The following is a 22613-nucleotide window of genomic DNA, read 5'->3' on the forward strand; positions in this document are numbered from 1 at the left end:
TGATTTCAGCATCGAATCATTATTGCTTCTGCTGTTGAGGCATGTGCCAGCGGCACAGGGGGCAAGGAATGCCAATGGTTGCAATGTGAACTAGAGGATACCTTTTGAATGGGAAAATATTGCCAGACAACTCTTGAAGAGATTTGCAAGTGGGGATCTACTTTCAAAGAGTATAGCTTTTACATTTTTGGAGGAAAAACAAAGGACTTCTCTATTCTAAAGGTAATACATATATAATTTCATAGATTATGATAGGTAACCAATCCAAAGCTCAGTTCTGTAGCCTCTCACATCCCGATTGTAATGAATTTTTCAATTTAGACGGAAAATAACATTATATATAACCAAACCAAAGATCAGCTCTATAGCTTTGGTAGTTTCCAAGTTACACGATTTTTCTTTATTCCAAAATTCGATTTAGGTGCAACTTTTCCCTGACTACAACATACCCCGTTGTACCCTGTAATAATAGCAATAGCAAATGTGTACAAATATAATTAAACACATGTTCGGGCACTCCCCCTACACCGTAACCCCCCCAATCCCTGTCGTTATTTCGGTTGAAACATCAACAAGTTGAACGTTTTTTTTGCCTCTTTTTCAGACTCCTGCAGGCAGCAGCTGCACGTTGCATGCCGCATTCATTAAAGTTTTAATGGCCGTAGAAATAACTGTGGGAAATTCTCTTTGGCATTCTTTGGAGGGAGAGAGCGACTTGGCCTAAACCATTTAGCTGCTAATTTGTTTTGAAGTTAAGCAAATATTGAATATAGAAATGCAATTTTTGTTGACTTTGGGCATTCGATAGGTAAACGGAATCATTTGAATTTGGTCATTCAATTAACCAGTTATTCTGTTTGCAGCAGCAATTATTTAGCAGTCCTTCCTGCAGGAGGCCCCCTGCCAAAGGCAACGGCGAGGCGGCTAATAAACGACTCGAATTTCAATGGAAATGTTTGTCAATGAAAGGCGGAAAGACGCTCAAAGAATGAGGCCCTCTTATGTGTGATAAATTGATCAATTAAATGTGGAATTAGCTATTTTATAAATCAAAGAAAAGGCCATTTACTTGGACGATTAGTTGGGTAAATATTTGAATATTTTTATAATCAAGGAATATTCCATAATTTTGACTTATTTGATACCTTCAAAAATACCCTTGACATTATGTATAGTATTCGATTTATTATGCTCTTTCCGTTTGATATTTGCATTCTGTGGAAATGGGGAGAAATTCGGTGGAAAAGCCCCCAACATTTTAATTGCAATTTATGATTATGTGCGTTTATATATATTCCATATTTTCACAGACGACAAGCGACAAACGACAGCGAAACGGCAGAGGAGGCCTCTCCAGTTTCCATCCATTGCCTAGGCTTAATTATCTATTTATGATGTCCGGCAGGCTTCTGCCCGCCAGATATATATACAGCGGTTGGGTATGTACGCTATATATAGACAAATGTTGTTCGATATAGAGTTACACATTTGCTTCAAGTGGAATGGGAATTGGGGGCAGTGTGTGCGCCGCACAAGTCAATAGAAATTCGACAGTTGACTCTCGAAACGGGGCATGAAAATGGTATGTGGTTACCCCTTAAAAAGGGAGGGTATTTAGAGCATCAGGAGAGGCTTGGTAAAACAGAAAACGGAGTCTTCGATAGGACCATCCGACTACAAATTGGATGTCCTCTGGGGTAAGGGGTATCTTCAACATCGATCAGCGTTTCAATCGCCTTGTGTGACACCATGTGACCCTGCCTGCTAGTGGCTAACAAGCCCCCGCAACTAATTAACGAAACAATAACACAAAATGTTGCATAAATTAGTGAAAGGCTGCGACGAGCTCCTCCTTACTCCAGAGGGGAACGACCAGCGATCGGAGGAGGCGACCCATAAAAAAATGCGCGGATACAACGGGCCAACACTGTTGCAAGTCAAGCGTGCAACGTTTACGCAGTGGGCGTATGGGGGGGGGGGGGGGCAAAATTCCCTGCATAATCATGGGATTTCATCCAGCTGCAATTTTCGCGCCAGAGCGCGTGTCTGCATATAAATTTTGCCGCGACGAGACGAGGCGGCTGTGGCCACGCCCTCAAAAAGCGACATCCAAACAAAAACAAAAACAAAGCGAATGCAAAGAGATGACAGTTTCCTCGAGGGATTGACAGGGAATTGGAGATACTCTTCATGGGGCAAACGAGAGAGATTTTCCATGGAATGTTGAGTTGTGTGTGGTTTATATTTTGCTGAAGTTCCATACAGATTTCGGAGCATTTTCGAAAGAATTTTCAGACTTGAATCTAGCCCTAATCTTTCAATTAAATTCATTCTAGTTTCAACACCTAATTGAAATACACACCCCATTTGCTGGTTGAATAGTGAATATATTAACACGACTATTCATGAATAATACTACGGCGGAAGGACGAGGATGATGCGGTTGGATGTCGTCGCCTGGTGCCACATAAATTTTCGCTGCCTGAATAAATTTTGTGCACAGCAAAGCATACCCATTAAAGAGGGTATAATGATGTTCGTGACATCATAAAAGGGAGGATTGATGGGGCTTTAGAGGTAGGCTGATGAAAAATCACCCGAAAGAGGAACTTCCACATAAGACAATTGTTCTCGAAATTGAATAAGAATATATCTGGGTTTTTTCAAGAGTATCTAAACCTTCGACTTTCAGCCTCAAAAGTCTCTCTTTTTTTATGCTGTTGCTCTTGTTGCTGCGGCTGCTTGTTGCACCTGAGAACAGTGGCAGCCGGCATTTGGTGGGGCCTGTGGCATGTAGCAGCAGTTGTGGTTGGGGGGGGGGGGGGGGGGGGGGGAGAGCATAGGGGGATATAACATTGAAAAAAGAGAGCAACACCTAACCCCCTGAGGGCCGTATTTCTTTTTCGTCACATATCTGTGCAGCTGCTTTCATTTTTGGCATAAAGCCCGTGTATCACTTATGACCCTAGGCGGCTCTCTATTGTCTCTCTCTCTCCCCATCATTCCCGCCGTGTGCCACTGTGGCCCCTTCTATTGTTCTGTATAAATATGACGCCTACGACGAGATACGTCTCTTACTGTATCTTACTGTATCCGCAGATGTTATTGATGCCATCATCGGGATGGCAGCAGCATCGAGAGAGTCAGAGAGCCACAGGGCCATGGTGCAACACTCGCCGCGGATAAAGATACGCGTAACGTAAGAGAATACTGCAGGGTTTTCATATGCGAAAAGAACTTTTTTTTTGGATAGGGACATGGTTGGAAGCTCTGCTGACGCTTTTAGTATTACGTCAGTAAGGTCTAGTTCTCTCTACAGAGAAATATGCAAGACTACGCATACATAAAAATACATTAAATTATACCTGGGATCCTTTTTAATATTTTTGTATTTTTTTTTTTTTTTTTGGAGGTATGTATACAAGATTCAACCTTCGAGTAGAAAGGTATAGATAGTCTAGCCTTGCCAAATATCCGCAACAGATTTTATGTACGGCGGTATATAATCGCAATGTCCCCGATTTAATACGATTTTAATCAAAATATAATCGGATTCCTAGAATATTGTAGGTGAATTTGTTTTGCAATTTCCGACTCGATAAGTTGCCTATGTTTCTTGGGGTATATAAAAGAATTAAGCTTTGAGAGGAATGGTTTAGTCGTCCCGAAATATTTCTGAAAGGCACTGCAGTCCTCGCCTGCCTGGGCTTTTTTCCCTCTCGGCGGCGTACGATATAACATCCGTTGTCGAAGATGGTAAGATCTTGAGAAATCAGTAACCAGCACTTTATACAGTTCTCTGGTTTTTCCTTTAGGAATTCCTGGATCCCTGAACATTACCACAGAACCATTTGTTAAGATCGGCCATGGCTACTATTATATTGAGAGTGAAGTTACAAAGAACTGGTATGAAGCCTATGAGTCGTGTCGACGTAGAAATGCCGACTTGATTGCCTTCGAAACCATCGAAGAATGGGATCTGATCAGACAGTATATCGTAGAACTGTAAGTCAGTGGTATATACTGGACAGCAGGCAATGATTTGGGGAATGAGGGTAAACATGTATGGCATTCCACTGGAGAACCGCTGACATTGAACATCTGGTCTCCGGGGGAACCGAATAACAAGGAAGGAGTGGAGCACTGTGATGAAGTGTGGTATTACAGGGCTAGGGCCTTCAATTTATTGAATGACAAGGACTGTTCTATCAAGCGGCGGTTTATCTGCGAGGCACCCCAGCCAAAGATAGCCTCGTTTATCATCTGGTAATACTAATTCTAAGGAGATGTGCATTAAAATGAAGAATTCAAACGAAATTTTCTTTTTCTTGGATATAAGAGGTCCCAGATAAGACCGATTGGCTACGATTTTAAAGCAAAACGTGGGGCATCGTTGTGAGTCGCTCCTACGGCCGCGACTCTACATTTATACCCGATAGGCAGTCAGTGTGGCCATAGGGCGCACAAAATGAACGACAAAGAGTGTGTGAGAGAGAGAGACTGAGTCACTGAAATTTCATTTGTTCCGTCTGACTGTAATAATAATCCGATCTGATCCAGCTTCGGCATTATAGAAGATATTGTCATTCTCCATAATTCTCCGTCTTCGATTTTCTCCTGACTTCAGAAATGTGGATGCCACAGATTTTCGCCTTTTGTGGGATCTGAATCACAGAAGTCTGAATACAAAATATCGTGACTCTAGGTCTTATAGTTTTTTAGAACTAGGACGAACGGACAGACAGACATGGCTCTACCGACTCTGCTATTGATGCTGATCAAGAATCTATATTCTAAATGGGGTCGGATCGCTTCTTTCTGGACGTTACACATTTTCCATTTTCAATATTCTTTTTGAGTATCGGTTATTTCTCCTTTTAAAACCGCCCAAAAATGTATGTAGCACAGTGTAGACCGCACTTCCGTTTACTGTTGGCTTATGGAATATTTACATTTAAAGATATTTGAGAAAGATACTCACTGTTTAAATTCGTGGTTGGGCCATTGGCCACAACACCGCCACCGGCAACAATCACGCCATTGCTTCCGACCACCGTATTGCCAGTTCCTGTGGCGACACCGAGTGCCCCGCCTCCGCCGCCATTTGTGGCACCGTTCGCTGTCTTGGCTCCGGATGGATGCTTGCCAGGGGCGTCTCCACCACCGTTCAGTATCTGTGGCAAGATGATCTTGTTGTTGGTGGCGTCCCCCGCTGTGGCCGTGAGCACGAGGAGGGCCCCAATTAGATGCCAAGATGGCAGCAACATCAACTTGCCGTTCTTCTGGCCTTCAGCGACCGTTTAGCCAGAGCAACCGCTACCGCAACCTCAACCTCAACCGCCAGGAGCAGCCCCAATGATGGCCTCGTCTCCTGGCCAAAGTGCATCCTCCTCCTCTCTGTAATCCTGAATCGGCGCCTCTCCTCCACCACTATTTGCTCTCTTTGGCCTCGGGTTTTGTTTTATGATTTTATGATACAATGTTTTTCTTTTCTCGAGCGTTTTTCACACGGTTTTGTTATCAGAGTTTTTCTTTTCCATTGCCCTTTGGCCAAATTTGCTTTTGCAATTTTTGTGGCTTAAAATTCAATGTAAAAAGATCTCACGTTTAGTTGAAATTTTTGGCTTAAACACACTTTTTCCCTCTCTCTCTGGTGAAAAACCTAGAAACATTTTCCGTCTGCCAGAGGCACACAAAAACTGCCTTAATTCTCGAGTTTTCCATTTGACTTTGGCGCCCCCATAAATTTGCCTTCAATGCACTGCCATTTCCCCTTGGTTTCCTCCCCCCCTCGTCCCCTCTTGCCAATTGTCGGCTGTCTAGTAAGTTTCCCCCACCCGCATTTCCCCAGCATGCAGATTTTCCGGGCGGAATTCAATAAAGTTTGGCAAAATATTATCCCCATAGAGCCATATTCTCGCTGCCACGCCATACAGTCATACCCACAGCCGTGTAGCACGTGTTGCAGCAAAGTTTCCCGGAAAGGGCTACAAGGAAACCCCGAAAAAGTCATAAAGATTTGCTCTAGAGACCCTCCCGCTCTCTCTCGTTCTCTCTCTCTCTCTCTCTCTGGCGAGCAGTTGATAAATGCTGCTCTGCTTTATCTGTATATCGATTCGAAATTAAAAGTCAAACCAAGGAACTAACGAAATGAAAGATTTACTCGATGTTTCTTTAAAAAATAAGTCTTTTTGAACTGGGTTTCTTAGAGTTCAGGAATGTAAGTTATTTGTCTCGATATCTGTATGATTATTTCGATCTTTAGACTGCAATCGCTCAGAAAATTCTGGACTACTCCTGGAACTTATGGTAGCCACAATTTCAAAGATATCGACTTATACTTTGACATAATCACAGATAATGGTATTATCCACCAATATACCGAATTTCATCGCTATCTTAGAGCTTTGAATACTTTAAAACGAATGCTTACGGGTTTGGTAGCAGCCATAAATTCAAATATATGGAGTTCTGATGTGGAACCTTCTCAGACAATGATATTTCCACCTAAATTCCAAGATTCATCACAATCGAAAGATCATTATAAGCAGAAAAGTGTTCTTTAAAGCGTTCCACAGTTAGAGGTATTTTCTAAAAGTATATTTTCTGTTTCTTTTTTAGCGGGATAACATTTTAACGTCGAGGCACACACATGTGCCGACAGACAGTCTAAAGTTTTTTACGAATATACCAATTAATTTGAATGCTCTTTCCATTTGTTGTTTATCTTAAGTTTTTTGAGGTTTTCTACGAGGGAAGTCTTCCATCTGCTCCTCTTCTCTTTCTTTTGTTTATTTTCTTTATTTTCTGACTTTATTTCCTACTTTTATAACTTTCTTTTTTGTCAACGCTTGTAATATATTAAGTTTCCGTTTGAGAGTAATGTGTGTATGTACAGTGCGAGACAGAATTATATCTCTTTCGGCCTAGAAGTCTGATATAAAAGATCTATGGAGTAAGGGGCCATCAAAATATCCCTTAAAGAAAAGATTCCATAAACCAAATGGCATCTTTACACGCCCGAAACGCACTGTTCTGTCCTGCTATGTATCGTTTGCTGAAAGATGCTTCTTTTTGGCCATCTCTCTCTACAGGCGAAACTTTCTCTTCGAAATTTTGATATTTTTTATGGCTTTTAAGCGTGTCGCCAGTTAGCTTTTTGTGGCAGTCTGGCAAACACGCCCACACGCACACACCCCTCCCACCCCTCCGGCAAACACACAAAAAACTTTTTCCCTTATGACTCGCTTATGAAATTAAGCAATTTTTGATGCCCCTTTCCCCCAGCACACATGATGGAGCAGCATTTTCCTCATAGACCAAAACAGATTTAACATCCAAAAAATGGTTGTAAGAACAAGTGGGCGGGGCCATTTTATGCACTTTTTTATGAGTTTGCCAAAGTGTTTGGTAATTAAATTAATAAATTTTTAGACTGAGAAAGTTCTTTCTGCTGTGTTTTGTTTTTTCTTTTTTTTTTGTCTGGGAAAATTAAATTTTAATGAGGCTATTTAGCGCTTGTTTTGTTCGGAGTTTTCTGCTCAAATTTGTCCATAATCGTTTGTTTGCGATAAACGCGATTAAGGAAGAGAACATATCCATCAGGTATTCGATTTTTCTTTGAGAGATCTACGATGTTTTTTCCATTTCTGTGGCCATATGCAACTCGGCCAATTAGACTCCAAAAAAAAGCAGATTTTCGGCCTGTGGCAGAGACGGAAACTTCTGCCAGCCGAAAAGCAAACAAAAACCGTAGCTACGAGAATCTGCCGCATTGGCAGATACTCGTATTTCAGGGATTCCGGTCACATCTCGCAGCTGCAACTTTTTGTCGGTCCTCCTCCCGGAGGTCATTCTAATTAGACGGTTAGCCACGAGGACCTGTGGTCGCCACTTGAATTTATTTAAAGAGCATTTTGTTGGCAATAATAAGCCCTGACAGTCTTGACTTCTTTCCAGGGTGTAAATCATTGCTGGCTGAGTGGATGGACCACTGCCCCCCCCCCCCCCCTAAGCTTCGTTTTGCTGTTCCTTTCTCTAAAAGCTGACAGCTTTTAGTGCCACCCGATAATGGAGTGGAGTGAGTTGGGGAAAATGGAATGGATGTCAGCGAAATTCTTAACAATAAAAAGCCTCCCACGACAAATGGTGCAAAAAATAATGTAATATTTTATGTATTGAAATATTTTGAATTTTGAATAATGGAAAAATAAAATTATTATTGTTTGGTATTAATTTTTAATATTTTATGGTGGTTTTCAATTTTTCCTAGTATTTTTTACGTTTATTGTTTGGCATTAACTTTTAACATTTTGTTGTGGTTTTCGATTTCTTATAGTATCTCTTACGTTTTTTATTATTTTTTTTTCATTTTAATTTTTTTTGACCAATTTATTTTTTTATATTTTTTGTTAAGATTTTCTTTAGTGTTTTTGGTATTTTTTTAAAATTTATTTTTTTGTTACTTTTTTAGAAACGCTCTAATTTTTTTTTTTAATTAATCCAAAAAGTCCTAAAACGAACTAAAAATTTAATAATATTTCTCATCTCTAAATCCGACTAAACCCTTCTCTTACCAAACGAACTCTGAATAAAGCCAATCACAAACAGTTTATATTTACTCCATTGTTAACAAAATGTTTCACTTTTGATCAAACAAAGTTCTGGCACAAAAGTCGCAGAATATCCACCGAAAATCTCTGCCATCATCAGCTGCCATCGATGGCATCATCATATTTTTGCCCCCCCCATCACCCTCCTCGACGCAATTTGTAAATTTGTTAGAGCAAACGAGCAAAACAAACCCGATTCCGAATCCGAAGCTAAATAAAAAAGGGAAAAGAGAAAACCCAGTGAAAAGCGTACAACAAATAGAGATATAAAGGATAAATAAAGGAGCAATAAGCTCTGCATTGCACTGACGACAAAAAGTTTTGCGCCAACAGCTGACGGTTTTTTTTTTGGTGGGAGTGCGTTCTCTCTAGACCTCTTTCTCTGACTCTCACTGATACTCTCACTCTATATCTCTCTAGGCCCCCTCTCTGTTTGCTCCTGTTTTCCCCCTTACACTGGATGTACGGCATGCATTGCCATTGATCTGCATCGATGCTAGGGAAGGCAAAACAACTAAAGTTTTGGCACAGTGGAAAACACTAGGAGGTGAACATTTGAATGGTTTCATGGAAAAACTCTATCGAAAGGTGTCGAAAGAGTTTGGAAGCCCCCTAAAACATTTTTCGTATCGAGAAAGTAATTATTTCTCACGATTTGAGCAAGTATTGAAGTATGGAGGGAATTCTAAGTCTAAAAAATGATACCCAGTGCTACCCATCTGCTTGAAAAATTAATATAGAATGGTCACACTGCACCAGAAAGGAGACTTCTTTTTAGGAGAAATTTGTTACAAAAATTCCCATAAATGTGATCTTTGAAATCCTGGAGATTCTTCAAAAGTGGCTGCCCTTCAAGGCTCCACTGTACCGCCTGCGTACACACACTGTACCCATTACGTATGCAGTTTTCAAGCAGCTGGCTGCAGTGCAGTGCCACATGCAGGGCCGTACCCGACCCTTTTGCCGTGCTGCCTTCAGCCAGTAGTGGGTTAATGTATTTTTAAGCTAAATTCTTTGTTTATATTTGCTTTGCTGTTTTCGACTGTGTTTGCCTGTTGTGCGTTGCCTTTCGCAGTGTGGCATCCACAGCCACTGCAGTCCTTTATCAATCGCTACCAAAGCCCCCTCCCCCCCAACCGTGCCTCCCTCTAGCTTCCCCCTTACTTCTCTTCTCTTTTTTTTTTTTGGTTAGGTTTTCCCCTCCCGAAAGTGAACTCTGGTTTTTCATTCATTTATTCGCTTATAAGTTTGTTTGAGAATTTTTCAGACTGTCTGCCGCTGCCACTGCCACTCCCGCTGTTGTAGCACTGATTGAAGTGCGTTTGTTGCATGTGTCGTTCGAGGACTCGTCTCTGAGATTGTTTACTCTTTTGGCTGGCATGAAATGTGCATTAGCAGAGTTAACTATTAATTGTTTGCACATTTTAAGAGCTGCAGAAGTGACTTTTGCACAAGAATTGAGCGGTTTTTGTGGTTAAAATTGCCAAGAGGGGAGGAATTTTAAGAAAAGCCTGAGCCTTTTAAACGATCCGATGATTATGTGTTCGCGAAAGCTGGTATACAAGTATTTTCAATGATCTTTGGAGTATTTTAAGAGAAAAACACTGCACAGTGATCGTGATTTAATGGTGTCCTAGTGCATGCCCACTTTCAGAGAAAATATCGAGAACTATTAATTTATTTTAATTTTTGTATACACTTTGTATCCCCTTTTTTTCGATTTTCATTCAATTTTTTGAAGCATTTATGATCTTACAGAAAAATCCCACGCCTATCGACCATTTCTAACTATTTTTGGTTCTTAACTCAAGAGATCTTCATAATTTATTATCAAAAATGGTCAATTAAGAGGTATGATTAAAAAAAAAATCTATTATGATCTTCACATCCTAACATTTCATAGACATTTGTGATTTGTATCTATATCTATCTTGAACTCCCACAAAATCTACACAAATTACTTTGTAGAAATTCCGCCACCAGATCTTAAGATCAATGTTTAGGATCCAATGATCCTAGAGCTCTGAAAAGATCATCTCAATTCTTTGTCCACTTCGATTCCCATGAAATTCAATTCTATGTCCACTTCAATTCCCATTTCCTATGATCACCTTTCACACTTCACTCCCGAATTTCCCGGCAAATATAGTACTACTACCGATACTTTTCCCTGCGACATTACGTGAGATTTTACGTTATTATTTTGATTTTGTGGCGCCCCAGGCCAGCCGCAACACGCGTCCGTTTCGTGTGGAAAGCGTAACGAAACTGATTTTCCGAGACAGAGCCCGGCTCTGGCGCTGCCCGTGCTGCGCCGGAAATGCTTCAGAAAAGAAAAGAAAATCCAACGAATGAAAAATGCTGTTACGTATACGTATACGCCGGGTCAGACGAATGATAACAGGCCGGAAAATGACGGAAAATGAGCCGAAGTTCCGAGCTTCGTTCGCTCGGAGCCAACCAAAAGGAGGCGGAAAATGCTCGATGCTGTTCGTGTACGGTTCGATGTGGTTGTTGTTGCTGTTGCAGTTCGTTCCGCTGTGCTTGTTGTTGCTCTTGTTGCTGCTGCTGCTCGTGTTCGGTGTGTCGTGCGGCTTGTAGTTCTGCGTGCAACCGCAACCACAACAACAGACCGCAAAACACGCGACAAAAATGTTAACAGAGTGTCCGGCACCCACCGTCAAACCCTCATGCCATCGGTTGGAGTTCGAGCTCGAGCCGCGTTGGATGTTGGCACGCACAGACGGGCGAATCCTTGTTTGAGGCACTGTACATATATATTAATGGAAAATTGAATTAAAATGAATTAAAACACGAAAATCACAACCAATTTTCAACTCGAGCTCCGCTTTCCTTTTGTGCAGCGAATGTTGCATGTTGCACATTAGAAGGCGAGCATTTAATTAGAAGAGTTAATTCAATTTATTTTGAATTTTATACGACTATTTGGATGCCTTCTACGTGTGTGAAAGCTGAAAAAGCGTAATTAATTTGAGATAGCATTCGATTTGATTCTGAGTGTTGTTTTTTTTGCTCATGAAAGTAGAGTTAATTGTGGGTAATAATTGGGTGAAACTTTCAATGCTGAAAGTTGTATCTTAATAAATGTTTTTAGCTCTCATTTTAGAGAGTTTTCTGCTAAAATTTGTTTCAAAATTAAAGCGGAACTCGTTTTGGACAGGGGAAGCGTGAAATCTGTGCTTGAGTGTAAGCTACGTCAGTATTTTTTGTGGTATTAATATTTTCCCAATAGATTTTAAGAGTTTTTTTTAGCTTTAGAGTATTTTAGATATTTATTATTATTTTGTATTTGTTTAATTTTTTGGTAATAAATTTTATACAATTTTTTTTTAGTATTTCTTTTTTAATTGATTTTTCTAAGTTACGTTAGTATTTTTTCCAATAGATTTGTGGAGTTTTTTGTTTAATTTTGTTTAATTTTGCGGTAATACATTTTATAGAATTTTTTTTAGTATGTTTTAGGAATTGATTTTTCTTAGTTTTTTTGCAAGATACGTCCGTATTTTTTGTGGTATTAATATTTTTCAATAGGTTTTTGGATTTTTTGTTGCTTTAGAGTATTTTATATATTTATTACTATTTTTTATTTGGTTAATTTTGTGGTAAACAATTTTATAGAATTTGTGTTTTTTCTTTATATTTATTTTTTTATGCTACGTCAGAGTTATTTGTGGTATTAATATTTTTTTTATTGATTTGTGGAGTTTTCTTTTTTGCTTTATAGTATTAAAGATATCTATTATTATTTTTCATTTCATTAATTTGGTGGTAATAAATATTATACAATTTTTGTTTAGTATTTTGTTTTAATTGTTTTTTTGTTTTTTTTAAGATACGTCAGTATTAATATTTTCCAGTAGATTTGTGGATTTTTTTTTTTTGCTCTAGAGTATTTTAGATGTTTATTATTATTTTGTATTTGTTTAAGTTTGTGGTAATTAATATTATAAAATTGTTGTAGTATTTTTCTTTTGGATTTGATATTTTTTTCAGGCATAAAATTATTTTATTATATATTTTAGTATTTTGATATATTTTTGTATTATTTTTTCGTATTAATGTTTTAAGAATTTTGTTATAAAATACTTTTTTTTGTCTATTTTCTGGTATACAATTCTTTTATTTTTTATTTTTAGGAGTAGCATCGTGTTTGATTGTTGATAGACACTAGGAGAGGCTTTCAATCATTTAAATTCTCTAATTCCCATTCAATCTTTTCGTGCAGACACTTTCAATCTCTTGCCTTTCCTGAGCCTCTTAGTTTTCGTCCAGAATTTAAGCTGGAATCCCATTATCCTTTCAGATTTTGGAGCATGGGCTAATTAGCTCTCCACCTTTCAGGGAAGTAGCACCCCCCCACTTATCGTAACAGCAACAAGCGGATACCAGAACTTGGCCAGAAGAAAACGACAGCATGACAGAGAAGGAGATAGAAAGAGATAGAGGGAGAGGGAGCGAGAAGTAGAAGTATCTCCCAGTTGTCCAAACGAGCTTAATGAACTCTTTCAAATCAGAGTCAGAAGCATCACAGCATCACAGGCATCGCTCAATGCCAAAAACATTAAAACTGACAGACAGACAGACAGACGGACAGACGGAAGGCTAGACGGTAGACGGTGGAAGATGACTGCTGCCACACCCCCGTCTCAGAGGAAATACGTGCAACGCCGCGTGGCAAGTTCATTGTGTGTGCAATCCCCAGTGGTCTTCCGGCAGCTGTTGCTCCAACATGTGACCAAAAAACAGGAGGCAGAGGAGGCCACAAAGGTCGTTGCAACACATTCGCCTCGTTGTTGGGTCAAAAGTCAAGTGTTGTTTGTGGTGGGTGGGCAATTGAGGGACGGGGAGGGGAGGTCCAGCCATTACAACACTTTGTTGGCTGCTTTCTAAAGTTTTTCTCTCACCATGGAGAAAGTTCTTCTTCTTTGGATTTTTTTTTCGCTCTCGTCCTTTTGTATTTTTCACGCCTTGTCGAAAGTTTTCCTTCCCGGTTGTTGTTGTGGTGTTTTTTTTCCTCCTATTTTCCGCCTGCTGCTGCCTTAACAATGAAATTTTTGACTGCTGATTGTTTGCTGTTTCTGATCAATGTTATTCTTCCAGTCCAATGCGACTTTAAGTAGACCAAAAAGAGGAAAAACATGGGGAAAATTAGACTGGAAATGTGGCCCAAAGCAAAGGATACTCGGGGAGAAAAGCCCCCTTATAGCAGGGCAAGGAATCCTTCTTTATTTCTGGTACTTTGGGGCCAAGTCTGCAGCAAATTGAAAATTGAAAGTTTTCCTCCACTTTTTCCTAGTTTTTCCCTTTATAGATACATTTTGTTTTGCAGTTTGTCTGCGACTTTTCTTTGGGGGTTTACTAGGAGAACGATGCTGCTGCCCCAAAATAAGGTAGAAATAGTCGACTCTCGGGGGTTTATTTCTTTCTTTGTTTCGATAGAGATTTATAGTTGAGAAAGGGAACATCTTTCGACCTAATAACATCACGTAATGTTTGAGGTTCACCACCCCAAGAAAAAAAATCGAAAATCCCGCTTGGAATAATCAAAGCTTCTGCCCCTCGCCCGTGTGTGTGTGTGTGTGTGTGGCAATCATTTTTCCAGCAATTTTCACACTCAAGCTGGCATGCACTTTGCCTTGTGCATTTCCCTCCATTTCCATTTCCATTCCCATTCCCTTCGTTTTATCTGACAGCTGCACTTACGCAATGTTACGCATAAGTGCCTGCTGCACCTGCCCCTGCTTGCGGCACCTAAAATGTATGCAACGTAGGTGTTTTTGATGCACTGCCAAGATGAGGGCATCACTCATGAGGGAAGAGGTTCACTAAAATGATTGGAAATGCGAAAATAGTCGAGAAAATTGACTGCAAATCGAAGCCTTTTTGGAAGAGAGCGTGGATATCGATTGCCTGGATGATTATCGCCTATCGTTTGCAGTATTCATATGGAAATTCCTTGCCCCTTGCTTTCCTTTATCTATTTTTTCTGAATACAATTTTGAATGAATTTCATGGTCGGAAAATATGTGAAAATTCATTGAAAAGCTTCGCTGCGCGAAGTCGCACGACAAAAGCCCCCTCGCATGCCATTAGCCCAAAGGCGCGGAAACCGTTTGGAAAACCGTGTGGAAAAGTGTTCTGTCATGCCGCTGATATTTGCATTTCCATTGGCTGTCAATAGGTGGTGGATCCTTTTCCTACTCCCGGACTCAAAAATCATTGCTCGACTTTATTAGCAATCATGACTAAGCGCCTGCCCCCCGTCCCCCTTCCCCCTTCCTTGATGAACACTTTTCTCGGCTGCTTTCCTTTTTTTTTGCACGCTGACAAATTGACTTGCCACATGGCCTAAAAGTGTGTGTGGCAGGCAGCTGCCACGAGGCGCTGCGGCTAATAACTCAATAAAGGAAGTCATGCCTTATGCCTCATGCCACCTCGTGGCACTTGCCCGTCCCTGCGGCTTACCTTTTGTTTGGCAGGAGACGAAGTTTAAGCCGATTTCCGCTTGTTTGTCGCACAATTACAATTTGTCAGCATTCGGGGCGGCTTATGGGATGTCCTTGGCCTGTCTTGGAAGAGAAGGATATACTGTCTATATATCCGGTGCCTAATTAGGGATTAGGCATTGCGGCAAGGCCTCAAGTGACACGAGGGGAGCCTCACAGCAAGGACTTTGATGTGAAAAGTCGAAAAGTGTGAAAAGTCATACATTTTTCAGGCGATTTTTCCTAAGAAATCTACAAGATTTAAAAATAATAAACTGTACTAAGAGGGAGGGGAGTATGCGAATGATGAGTAAGAGGTGCCCCATTTGGAACCATTTCTCGAAGCAAAATAAGAAACTAAACCTTACTTTTTATTCGAAAAATTATTGAAAAATTCCTAAATGAATACCAAAAGATTTTAGATCATTAAAGACCTCTAAAAGTGCCCTTAAAGAACCACTTCGCAGAGTCAAAGTTCTACCATCGATGGATGTGGCGCTGCTACAAATTGCCTGTGTCTCTCTCTCTCTCTCTCACTCTCTGGTCGTGGCCACGCCCCTCTACTAGGCCTTGAGGGTCTCCTAATGACCGCACGTAGAACATCTTGGCGCTGCGGTCCTGCCATAAATAACAGTAAAGCGCATTTGTCATAGGACCTAGGGGTCACAAAGGCAAAGGTGACCCCGACGCTCACCTCACCTTTCGGCCAAGTGCAGTCCTTGGCCTTTGTATCGCTGTACGTGTTTTGCTGTAAATCAGCTCATTAGTTAAGTTGGCAGCAGGCACCTCCAATCCTGCCGCACTGCCACACTGCCCCACGTTCTGCTGCTGCCTCGTTCTTCGTTAAGCTTCATTTAATCAAAAACAAAAAGTTGGTCTACAAACCACGTGAAAAATCACCCCATGCTTAAGGCCTACTCCTTGCACTCCTTGCTAATAAATCTCTCGGTTTCGGATGGGCTATCAACGCTCTCGTTTCAGTGGAGAGCGGGGGTTGGTGGTAGGGGGGGTGGGGGGGCTAGGGGTTAATATACGATTTAAGGCAGTAAAATATCTGCCCAGAAAGTTCGAAAGGGATTGAACGATGCTTCTGCCATTGGAAGTGGGGGGAAAATGGATGCGAATGGATGTGGATGTGGATGGATGATACGTGTGTGAATCAAAAAGTTAATGAAGAGTTTTCTGCTGCCACTCCTAAAGGAAGGCAGGAAGGAAGGGTTCAGAGTTCACAGAAGAAGAAATGGCCCTTCATTCATATTTTGTTATTGTTTAAAACCAGCGTTTAGGGATCATTAGAGAGAGGGAGAGAGGGGAAAACTCTTTGGAAACAATAATAATAATTTGCTGGCAAATGCCCCAAAGGGAAAACCAGGAGGAGAGACCCTAACGAGGGGTGGAGTGTGGAGTGGGGAAGAGGCTGCCCCACACCCATGGTGATGACTATAATGACGTCAAAGTTGTCAGGTAGCGAAGCTTACCTTTGGCTTACCTTTTTCCGCTACTGTTACTTTCACCTTACCTTTCCTTCCCCCGCCCCCTCCACTATGATAACGATAACGATAATGATGATAATGGCGCGCTGCTGCTGGATGCCTCGCAGGCTACTCTCTCGCTCGCTGGCTCGCTGGCTCGTCCGCTAATCTTAATTACTTTTTGTTTAATTACTTTGACGTTTTGGAGGCGCCTCCTCGTCCGCCATTGTTTCCACTTTTCAACGCCCGAGGGTTGCATGCAGCATAGCACCGCAGCGCAGCAGCGAAGCGGCTGCTTTTCTTTTAAAATAAATAATGTTTACTTATTATTTTTGTTTTTTTTTCCTGCTCCAAGAAAAACTTTCCACGGCTAAAACAAAAGAAAAAGGCGAACCTTTTTTTTGTTTAAGACAAATAAAGGCCCAGCATATGCTTTTAGGCGGTTCTACCTGCTTGCCCCGTGCCCCTTGCCCCTTGAATTAGGGGGCATTTTCCTGGAAAGGTATTTTCCTAGCTACATATTTTGTAAACTAATTTAGTGATTAAAATCTGGAAAAAGGCAGAAGTCCTCGAGGGCCCCCGTACACGGTCAAGCAGGAGGGAGAGGGGGAGGTAAAAGCCTAACCTAACCAATTAACATAATAATGTTGATTTTTTATGGCCGAAAGTTTTGTCATTGACTTTTGGGGATCAAAATGTTTGCCCAAGGACCTGCCAGGAGTGGAATATGTTGTCACAGAAGAGGGGCGGGCGGGCGGGGGCCATGTAGTAGTGTATAGGCCATGAAATTGTTTGATTGCACATTAAGTGGCGATGTTTTCTGTGTGCCACAAAGTACGCAAAGCACCACAGAAAGAGAGAGGGAGATCTGCTTCCTGCAACACGAATAATTTATGGGGAAAATCACAAAACCGAAACCAGAGAAAGACACACCGGAAAAGTGGAAAAGTGGCCAATATAAATTCCACAAAGAGAAAGACCCAAGAGGGGGGGAGTCATGGGGAAGGGAATAAATGCTGTGGGAATGTGGAATGCTTGTTCGTTGGGTGTTAGACGGGAGTGCTACCCTGGAATGTTGAACATTTTAAGGGAATTTTATTTGGAAGAAATATTTAAAGATTTATTCTTTGGAAGAACTATGAAAAGGAGTTTTATTAGGGCTGTGAAAAATGTAATTAAAGGAATGAATAGAAGATTGAATAAATCGAAGGACTTGCCAAAAAGCCTCAAATAAATAAATGAAAATATATGTATATCAAAAAGGAAATTGTATGGGTATTGTCTTTATTGACAAAATGACAATGAGAAAATATAATAATTTAAACACAGAATTGAAGGACAGAAACAGAAGCGGTATCCACCGACAGTCACCGAATCCATAGGCCGGAGAAGAGTTTTGCGGCCGAAAGATGTCGCCTCTGGAGTACACGGCCTGGCTGACGGGCTGCTAGCTGTTCACGGTGATGGTGTCGATTATCTGGCAGGCGTACCTTACGCTGCAGACCCTCAGCGGAGCCTCAGTGCTGCTCAGCGGTCTCCTGGCCATCGAGCGGACGTCCAAGATGGCCATTGGCTGTGGAGCCTGCACAGATCTGCAAATCAATGCCACGGAGTACCACAGCCGCCGGGGAGGTCTCGAGAAACGAGGACGAGCTGCTGCACTCGCTTGGAAAGGAGCCGCTGCGAAGCGAGAGCTGGCCAACGGCACGTTATTCAAGCAATTGATTGAGTTTTCCAAGGTGAAGGACAAGGAGCACGTCCATTGGCACATTGGCTGTGCGGTTTTTCATGGAGGGAGCCGAGGTCCTGCTGCGCTGCCTGCTGCCCCAGGAGACTCGGCTGGCGGGCGAGGAGATTCCTGGAGTACATGGCGGGCAATGTGTTGGGTACGTACATATGTGGCACCACGTGCCAATCGTTTCATACTGCACAACGACATACTGCAACACAATCCGCAAACAGATCCGTGGACTTATCAGCCCCAGTTGCTGGCGGTTAGTGGCCTCCAGATGATGGACTCCATTGGACCGGGAGAGCGAGAGAAGCGCCTGCAACAAGTGAAACTGCAGCTGATCAGCCAGCCCAGTGATGCACGGAATCATTTCGAGATGGCCTCCTTTGTCGAGCTGAACCTCCTGCAAGAGCTGCGTCGGCTTGTGCTTCCCTATGTGGACTCGCTGGGCATGAACGAACAAGAGCTGTCCAATCTGCAGCAGGTCCTGACCCACGGCCGCACCACCCTGGCGACCGACTGCAATCCACGCATTGGCCACACACTCGATCAAATGCGACAGGTTTTCAGCCACTTGCTAGAGTCGTGGCGATCCCAAGCGACGCCGCACACTGAGCTATCAGACGATCTTGACCATCGTCGACTCCCAATGGAAGAACACGCGGGCTGCGGCGCACAAGGCGGCCCTGACCGCTCATCGCTACGTCTTCAAGTCGCAGCTTATCCGTCCGGAGTCCAGGTGCTGGCCGACAGTTTTGCCACATCCATGCAGGAGAATGCGGCCAGGCCGGTGCCCTGCTGGAAGGAGCACGTCCAATATGGACGCGATCTAGAACGCATCGAGGTGGAGATCTGTGTGGCGCCCCTCCTGGTCTGTCGCGTGGCCAGGAAAACGGCTGGCGCAGGGGATAACATATCTGCCTCTGGCCTGGCAGCACAGTTGTAGTGTATAAGAGACAAGACTGCTTAGTATCTGCCTAGAAACCTGCCCTACAAGAATCGAATGGAAAAGCATGGCCTCCCTCTGATGGACTTGGATATAGTACTCGCCTTATTTAGCACCTTATTGGCCTTAAAAACGCGTTACCTCCGCACAAATTTGAGGAAATGACCAAGGGAGCGGCTCGACAACATCGACAACCAATATTGATGGTATATCTTTAGAGACTTTACTTCTTTCTTCTTTAAGGGCTCGCGCACACTATAGCTGAAAGCGGAGCTGAAATCGGCGCTGAAATCGGAGCTGAAAGCTCAGCTGATCTGAGAGCTTTTTTCAGGCAGAATCAGCTTGCAGGTGCGTACATTGTCGGCTGATCTGATTGCTGAAAGCTAAAAGCCACTGCGAATTAATATTACATTTTTCAATTATTATTTATTTTGTATAATAATAAACATTGTGATGTCTTTCGAGCGTTTACTGTACTTGGGGACATAGTATATTATATTTATTATTGACATATGAAAATGGTAATAATTAAACTTTTTTGCCCAATTTATCGCCTTCCAGAAATTATAGAAATAAAACTATTATTCAAATATTTTTAATAATCCCGCTTATTCCCCAGCGCTGGGTTAACCATAATTTCGCTTAACAATGTTTCGCAGCCCATTTACGATCACTTATGAAACAATAAACTTGAACAAAATCAGCAATCAACTTGCTGAAAAAACAAACATGCTTGATCGATCAAACTAAGCTGAGCTGATTTCAGCGAGCTTTTTCAGCTTTCAGCTCAGCTCAGTCTGCAATGTGCGCACTTGCACCGGTGCAGTGTGTTTGTTTTTTCAGAGCTTATAAATCAGCTATCTGCTCCGATTTCAGCTCCGCTTTCAGCTATAGTGTGCGCGAGCCCTAATTGTCTATTTTATAAGAGGACTAACTCGACAAAGTCTTCAATGTTTTACCAATCCTGTTTGAACTGTCTTACAATTGCGGAACGTACTGTTCAAACGCTATACACGTAGTTATTATATGAATCTGTCGAATGTGTAATAAAAATTCCTGTTTCTAGCGCAAACTTCTCTTCGAAATCTGGAAATACCCAAACGTGTCACCAAATGCCTTCCAAAGCCTAAAATACCCCCAGGGCTTACGCTGTAGAGGCAGCACACACCTACACTGCTGCGGCGAATGAAATGGAATGGGCTACGGCCCTCAAAAGTATGCTATATAAATGTTAAGGCCAGAGAGCCACAACACGGCTTATGACGTGTTTAAAAGCCACAAGAGAGGGGGAGACGGAGAGCTGTGGAAGCAGTAAAAGTAGAGCAGAAACGAGGCGAAAGAAAGCAGCTAAGGAGAACCCAAATAGAAACAGAGAAGAGATGGGACAAAGTAGTGGGAGCATGGAATATCCTTCGAATTCCCTGCCATTTCGGATCTCTGCATAAAGATAATGTACCTCATTGACTTTGAAAAAGATAAATGTATCTTCTAGAAAGTAAATCTCAGTTTGCCTTTCAGTCAATGTTGATGTTCGATAGAAACGAAAAAGGAAATTCCGAAAGTAACAAGCGATTGGGAGAAAAACTTTAAGCTAAAATTCAAACTAAATTCCCAGTGAAAACTACCACGAAAAAATGGTATCCAAATTCGCTTGCGTGACAGCGGGAGGCCTCCATCTGATTGGCGCCGCTTTCTTTGTGCCTCTGCCGGAGGACCAATACTCGCCAGGCCCCAAACTGGGCAGCAGTTCCTTTCTTTTGGCCACGTTGCTGTTTCTGAGCCACATGCAGGTGATTCCCAGGCGTTTCATGCAAATGGCACCGGGAATCTTCGGTTTTGTGGAAGTGATGTTCACGGTCTTCGTCACGGAGTGGCTGATGCATGTCCTGTGGTGCGGCATGGAGCGCTTCATCCACTGGATGTCGCGTATCTTTTGCCAGAACTGTTTCTGGTGCGAATCCGTTGTGGAGTCCGTTTCGACCCTTCTGATGGGCCTCGCGGCGCTGTATGTGGTCTGCGAGGTGGTCTGTTCCGTGAAGATGAAGACTGCTGTGGAACGGGCCGCTGGCAGGGCCTTGGACAACCTGCCCATTAGCCAGGGCAGTGGCTCATTCGTTCAGAGGCTCAAGGATCTCAGGACCTACATCAAGGGTGCCATATACTTCTTCAGCCTCACGAGGGAGCAGCGGATGCTCACCATTCAGGTTTTTGAGGTGCAAGTGGCGCACGCAAGGCGCGGATTTGTGGAGGAATCGCAGGAATGGCCGAGTGAAAACCAGGAGGAACCCGAAGAGATGCAGCGCCACACCGAAGAGGAAGCTTCAGAGATCCAGGAATCGTATACAGAGCTGCAGAGCCAGGAGGAACCGACAGAAGAACCCACTGAAGAACCTACAGAGGACCTGAGTGAAGAAGAACCCTCAGACTTTCCCAACTACTACCCTCCGCTTTCGGAAGATGAGATGGCGTCCTTTGACCTCTGAGAGCAGAGAATCCTTCCTTTAGAGAAGACCAGCCACTGTTGCAATCCTCAGAAATTGTTTATTATTTATACAAATTTATGCCACAACATCTGTTGTTTTTTTCCCCCTACCCCTCCCTACCCCACCCCGTTTCTTTCTGTCCTTTTTGTTGTTGTTGTGTGGGCTTCATTTTTCGATTTCCTTGTGGACTTTTGGGCTCTGCCTTTTATTTGCTTTTCATTTTTTGCCTCAGCGCGTTTTTTTCCATCCTCTGTCCTCCCGTTTTTAATTCCCGCCTGTCGTCGTCTTTCTCTCTCCTGTTGCCATGTTAGCCGCAATAGATTTGCCGTAAATTGTATTTTTAATCTGTCCAACAAATGCCATTCCGTCGACAGGCAACAGACGACTCGACAGACGATTCGACAGTCGATGCCTCGACATTCGATTTTGTTTCGAAAGCGATTCTGTTTGTGTTTTCCTTTGCCACAGAGAGGAGGGGGAAGAGAGTAGAGGTGTGGAGTGGAGTGGAGTGTAGGTGTTAATGAGCGTGTCAGTTGCTTTATTTATTTATTAGGCAATGGATATCGTCTCTCTTGTAAAAAAAAGGTGTTTCGTAAAACCATTTCATTGGAATTTCTCTGAAAATCGTTGGAATATAACTTAATTTTGTGTTTCTTCTAAAAGAAACTAAGATTTTGTGATAATCAGAGGACCATATCATCTATCTGTAAACAGAAGAAGGGATTTTTCGATATCTAAACCAAAGAAAAGGGATTTGATGACAATAGGAACTCTCCAGATTCTAACACGCTGAATCTCTAAAGCTCCATTCTGATTCGGAATACCTTGGAACAAAAAATAGCAATAAATAGCTATCCAAATC

At 42.2% G+C, this 22613-nt stretch overlaps 2 protein-coding genes and 1 pseudogene across 4 annotated transcripts in view; 2 read left to right on the forward strand and 1 right to left on the reverse strand.

Annotated features, from left to right (window-relative positions):
* The window catches only part of LOC108162974 (lachesin), a 28364-nt gene extending 17362 nt beyond the window's left edge, over positions 1-11002 (reverse strand). Inside the window, exons 1-2 of one of the 3 annotated variants that reach the window (XM_033393688.1) lie at positions 10795-11002; positions 4982-5577 (exon numbers count right to left, since the gene is read on the reverse strand). In XM_033393688.1, the coding sequence (XP_033249579.1) occupies positions 4982-5267 (286 nt within the window). In that variant the 5' untranslated portion in view covers positions 5268-5577; positions 10795-11002. Of the gene's footprint in view, positions 1-4981; positions 5578-10723 lie in introns of all 3 variants that reach the window. The other 2 variants (XM_033393687.1, XM_033393689.1) reach the window with 2 other exon arrangements.
* A 6841-nt stretch (positions 11003-17843) lies between these two features.
* Positions 17844-19790, forward strand: LOC108161469 (annotated as a pseudogene).
* Positions 19791-20782: 992 nt separating this feature from the next.
* On the forward strand, positions 20783-21834 carry LOC108161443. Its single transcript, XM_017295705.2, has one exon. The coding sequence runs from the start codon at positions 20903-20905 to the stop codon at positions 21749-21751; it is 849 nt and encodes a 282-aa protein (XP_017151194.1). The 5' UTR covers positions 20783-20902; the 3' UTR covers positions 21752-21834.
* Positions 21835-22613: the final 779 nt, after the last annotated feature.

This window comes from Drosophila miranda, chromosome 4 (assembly GCF_003369915.1).
Source record: "Drosophila miranda strain MSH22 chromosome 4, D.miranda_PacBio2.1, whole genome shotgun sequence".
NCBI classification, from domain to species: Eukaryota; Metazoa; Arthropoda; class Insecta; order Diptera; family Drosophilidae; genus Drosophila; species Drosophila miranda.